Source organism: Cydia strobilella, chromosome 2 (assembly GCF_947568885.1).
Source record: "Cydia strobilella chromosome 2, ilCydStro3.1, whole genome shotgun sequence".
In the NCBI taxonomy this organism is placed as follows: Eukaryota; Metazoa; Arthropoda; class Insecta; order Lepidoptera; family Tortricidae; genus Cydia; species Cydia strobilella.
In genome coordinates, this window is record NC_086042.1 from 15,047,942 (window position 1) to 15,053,941 (window position 6,000).

General features: G+C 32.6%; 1 protein-coding gene across 2 annotated transcripts in view; it reads left to right on the plus strand.

The window, feature by feature from the left end:
* Positions 1 to 5,038, plus strand: part of LOC134752328 (angiotensin-converting enzyme-like protein Ace3) — a 187,258-nt gene extending 182,220 nt beyond the window's left edge. For both annotated transcript variants that reach the window (XM_063688003.1, XM_063688009.1), the window contains 3 exons: positions 340 to 516; positions 749 to 862; positions 1,573 to 5,038. In XM_063688003.1, the coding sequence (XP_063544073.1) occupies positions 340 to 516; positions 749 to 862; positions 1,573 to 2,110 (829 nt within the window). In that variant the 3' untranslated portion in view covers positions 2,111 to 5,038. The remainder of the gene's footprint in view (positions 1 to 339; positions 517 to 748; positions 863 to 1,572) is intronic.
* The last annotated feature ends 962 nt before the right edge of the window (positions 5,039 to 6,000 follow it).

The window sequence follows — 6,000 nt, forward strand, 5'->3', positions numbered from 1 at the left end:
GAATTAATTTGTATTTGTTTTTTTTTTTTTTTTTTTTAATTAAAAAAATATTAACGTTAGAGCATTCCTGAGAAGTAACCCTACGTGGGATTTCAGGGTTTGTCCAATGGCTAAGGTCGTCCTGTATATAGGACACTAGCCAAAGTAGTATTTTCATAAATACGATATCAAACCAATACTATGGTAATTCTATGAGTATGCTATTTATTTATTTATTTAAACTTTATCGCACAAACAAAGAAAACTGTACAAATGGCGGACTTAATGCCAAAAGGCATAAAAAAGGCTATTGTAAAAAAAAACAATTATTACCTAATTTTTTGTTTTATGTAATTTTAGATTGAATTTCTATATAGCCGCCGATGATTGGAGACTAAAATATCTGAAAGAAACAAAAACTTCTTCAACAAAAAATGAGAGCTGGTCTGACTTTAGAAGAGATTTCTCTTGGTTAGAAACTTCTAACGTAGATATCCTTGGTAACCCTTATGTGCTTCAGAACAAGCCATTTATTGGGTAAGTTTTCATTAAAATATTAATTAAAATATTTTCATTAACGTCCTAATGCGTGGAAAGTTAATTCCTTATTAAGAGACACCTGGTTGTCACATTTATTGCTAATGACGTAAGTTTAAAGATGATATGTACAGTCGCCATCAGAAATATCGTAGCGGCCAAAGTGGTCAAAAATATCTGAACATGCACTTTAACGTCTTGATAAAAACAGTCATAAGTATTTTTGTTGCAGAAGATTTATGGGCCTTATTCTCAAATATCAAATTTATCAATCCTTTGCCGAAGAACTTATTTCGGATGAGTCTGACCTTATAAAACATATTTCTGAGAACAACGATCGTTTAATGTAAGTAAAACTTTGTCATTACATCGTTCTTTTTGATTTTTAGGGTTCCGTACCTCAAAAGGAAAAAACGGAACCCTTATAGGATCACTCGTGCGTCTGTCTGTCTGTCCGTCTGTCACAGCCTATTTTCTCGGAAACTACTGGACCAATTAGGTTGAAATTTGGTATACATATGTAAGTTTGTGACCCAAAGATGAACATGTAACGTAAACAAATGAATTTTAAATATGGGGACCACTTTTGGGGGGTAAATGAGAAAATTAAAAAATAAAGTTTTTCAAACTACATCGTGTTACATATCAAAATAAATGAAAGAGCTCATTGTGAGAAACTCAAATATATTTCTTTTTATAATTTAAGGATAAACAGATTAGAAATTATGAAAATAGGCAAAAAAATTACCTTCCCCCCCCCCACCCCCCCTTTATCTCCGAAACTACTGGGTCTAAAATTTTGAAAAAAATACCCAAATTAGTTCTTTACCTGTAGATCACAGGAAAACCTATTAGAAATGTGTAGTCAAGCGTGAGTTGGACTCTACTTAGTTTTTGATCCGACCCCTACGGGTTTTTAAAGACATTTTACTCACATTTCACATAAAAAAATATATTGTTTAAATTGTGTAATGTACGGAACCCTTGGAACGCGAGTCCGACTCGTACTTGGCCGGTTTTTTTCTGTATAAACATGGCACATTTTTATTTTTTTAGGATTACAATGTCTCAAGGCTTGGGAATCAGATGGCCTGAAATGGTTAGCGATTTATTAGCTAAACGAGAGAACGCGCTCGAATACACAGGTTTGACTGACTACTACAGACTTCTAGACGAATATTTAGACAACCAACTAAATCCTAAGCTAGGAGTTAATGAATCAGATGATTATGTCTTGCCTTCTGAACCAGAAATTATAGAAAACGAAATTCCCACCGAATTTCAACTATCCGAAAATAGTGAGACCCATGAGAACATTCAACAAAACGAAATTGGTACAGGAGATGAAAATAATATGAAGTTTGGCGCCGAAACGTCGACTGTGGGTGTGTTAGAAATAAAAAACCCTGTTGTATCTGGGGACCAGGAGCAAAAAGATACAAATGTAAAAGAAGCTTCATATAACGTCTACTGGTGGATTGGCATAGCTGTTGCAGTAGCCATTATAGTATTATTGATAGCAATAATTGCAAGAAAACGGCAGAACCATCGAAAACAGCTTGACAGACAAAGAAGAGAAAATACGCATGCGTGATTTGAGGAGTATCGGTTCTAGATGAGGAACCGATGTTATATCTATCTACTTATACTTATTAATGTGTGCCAATGCGATTCATTTTATGTGTGTGTTGAGTTACAGAGTTTAAAAAGTGTGCGAGTAAAAATACATCTATTTATTCTGCTTTAGAAGTAATTACCAATTAAGTTACTTGCTTTGTGTTCACAACGTTTATTTATCAACAATATTGTTTATTGTCAAACGAATATTATTAGGTGCTGTTTAATTATGAATTATGAAAAAAATCTGCAATTTTTATTTGTAAAAATAATGCATGATTTACTATGTGTACCTACCAAAATTATAATTAGCGCTCTTAAGTTGCACCAGTATACCAAATACATTTAATGCTCAAAATATTGCTTGTCAAATGTTGCTACAATCACAGTTGCAACTCGCGTCTAAAATTATATTTTACAATAATTATTATTTAGCTTCAACAGCTTAGTTAGGTAATTATTTTATTCATGCATTAAGCCTTGTTTGAACATCAATGAAATAAACGTAATAAAAAAATATGATGTCTAACTAGTTAGTAAAATGAAAAGAAAAAATATTTTTGTACATATCACATTTTGCAAAAATAGTCTAAATGTTACCAAGAGTGTCTATATAATAATTTGTACATAATAGTTAAGTGTAATTTCGCTGTGCCTTAAGCGTCTCAATTTCTAATGAGTACTCTGTGTAGTATAATAATATTTAGTAATTATATTAGTTAGAAATTAATTTGTAATAAGTATCTTCGGGCTCATATTTCACGAAATTTATGTGACAAAAATATATGTCAGACCAATTTGTAATAAAAATATTTGTTTAAGAAAAATACAACGCTGAATTAATTCAAACAGTTACCAAATTCCTATGTAATTCAGTTTTATTTATTAAATGTTTTAGCTTTAAAAAACAAATTATTTTGTGGCACTTCTTTTGTTCTTGTAGTTCCAGAGCGCTTTTTCCCCGTTCAGCAATGCGTACTTTCCTAGCTCGCCAGGAATGAGTAGTTTTGTGGCAGTTCTGATTTCGGTCTCGGTCAAAGTAATCTTGTTTCCGTGTGCTAATAAATAGTCTTCCAGCTTCACAAGCGATTCGTTCTAACATACCGTTGACGAAATCGTTCATGATTACCACGGCTTTGGTTGAGATTACGACGTTGATATCTGTAATATTTTTTAACGTTCGGAATATGTATTATATATCTTGTAATCGGTGTACTTCTTTCTTGACGTCTTCTTGCTGCCCTTCTTCTTTTTCGGGCTCAGAGGTTTCGAGGACTTGAGCGCTTTCTTCGGAACTTTTACTGCCGTCATTTTTGTTTTATTTTTATATTTGTGTTTATTTACAACAACGACTATTTTGGTAAATTGATTTTATTTAAAACATAATTATACATGTCTAGTTGTTTTGTTCTTAATTTCTTAGGATCAGTCCTATCCAAATATTATTTTATCAAACTTATTCTTTCAACCAGAAATATCACAGTTGAAAGCTAAAAGATCATATCCATAACCGTTTGATAACAAATAAATACTATTTAAATAGGCCTTAAGGAGGTCGATTCAGATTAATGTTTTTTAAAGGATTTTATTAGTTATGATACGATATTAATGATCGCTCTCGCTGATAAATGTGCGCAAAATCCACTGGGAGCCGTGTATAGTCAGCTGCAGAGAAAAGATACCTCCCTGCATAGAAGTTGGTATGCAAAGGCTGACTGGTATCTATGCTGACTGTGTCGTCAGGCATCCCGCTCGCACTGGAAATAATATCAAACTTCAAAAAATCGTTAAATCTGAATCGGCCTTCATTGAATACGCTCGTTTATTATCTCGTATATAACTTTAAACCAAACAGAGGGGATATACAGGGCGTCCTTAGCCTTTGAACAAAGCCGAAATGTGCATATGGAACAGGGTATTTCGAACCATTATAATCAAATTATCACAACATTCGCTACGAAAGAAAGTAGTTTTTTTTTGGTGCCGCCTGTATTTAATTAGATGCACCTGAGGTGATACATATATCCTCATTCCTCATTGAAATGCAGAAAACCTCCATTGTAACGATTAATAGGTATTATTTTCAAATTATGGTATTAGTTCCTATGGACTTTGACATTATAACAGCGTCATAATATTTACAAACATTATCAAAAATTATTTGATTTATTTTATATGAATGGAAATCATAAAAATTGAATCTTTATTGTGAAAAATTGCAGTCAGAATACCAAATTCGCATGAATAATTTACAGGTTGTGTAAGGTTTTATAAAAAAACATGGTGTATGCAAAAGATGTATACACATCTGCAATAACGGATAGTGATGCTGATGGTGCTTCCAAAGTTACGGCGGTTTAATGCGCAGACTGAGCGCCGCGCCGATTTAAAACCTACAAGAAAAGGAAAGTTTAACTACATAATGTTTTTTTTTTGTTTTAATTTCAAAAAATGTATTACAGGTGCTTAAATGCATTTAAGTATATGCCTTCATATGTCTTTCTATGTAAAATAGCAGACGACCCCTTCCACACACACAAACATATCGCGTCGTATTTAACGTAAGTAATGTTTTATGTCATAATGTCATGTGTCTCATTAATAATAGTATCATACTGTCAAAGTTATTGGCAAATGGACAGGATTGATAGGAAATAGGATATTACTATTTATTGGCAATTATTAGGATTCAGTTTGGTTTGAAAATAGGTTTTATTTTTTATTTTGTTCTTATTTAAAAAAAGTACATTAGAGCGTTCCTGATCAATAACCCCATTTAGGGCTTTGTCGAGAAGCTAAGGACACCTTGTATATTATAATTTAAGTAAACGACAGTTTATACCTATTATATTGATTTATCCTTTAAATTATAAAATAAAATGAGCAAAGGAAATAATAAATGTTTAAACATTCAGTAAAACCTTTCTTTTACCCATAAAACAGTTTTTAAGCCCTTTATTATTACGAAGTTAGAATACCGAAAACGGGCTCCAGAGAGACATTTGAGATTTACGGTTATCCTATAAAAGTAAACACCTGAATTTCTATGAAAATTTACGACTACAAAAACAAAATGATGGGTGAACTCATCACAACATCATCACATGCTTGGGAGTCCAATGGTCGAATATTGGGATGGAGCCAAGTAGGTTTGGTACGAGCATGAGAAGGAAATACTTATTATAAGCATATTCAGGATTTTCCTGTAGTCTGAAGTAAGAAGACAGAGTGTGCTCGGTGTTAACAGACGTCGCTGTCGAGTTGTGGTCGGCTTTATTGTATGAAATAAATAATGAAGGGAAAATTTTCTACCTTCACTCAAAAATGTTATTACAACAAGAGAGAAAAGTTCAATATATCAAAGAATGCTTATTTTGAGTCCCGTGCAAGCAAAAAATTCCATAATATTTAGATTCTTGCGCGTAGCAAGGAAATCAAAAACAAGACTTAAGTTTAATACTTTAACTATTACTTTTTTTTGTACTTGCAATTTTACCATCTACAGTGCGAAACATTAAGGGTCCCCGGCAAGCTCGGTTCTCCATACAAACGTATTTACGCTCTCATTTTAAAACGATCCGAGCAGCTAGTTTGCTCCGAAACTTTGTACTTACATACATCCCATTATAGTATAAGGTAAATCTATGTCTGTAATTAGTTTATGTAGCTTCAGATACCATGGTTAAAAAAATACAGCGAATTTAAGTTTTTCATACAAAACTTGTTTTTGCTCTATTTGGTTTGTTTTATAAACTGGAGTTATATAAACTAATCACAGACCTAGATATACATCATGTCATTGTATGTACAATGTTTCATTACAATCCAACACGTAGTTTAAAAATGAGAACGGTACTCCGTTTGTAC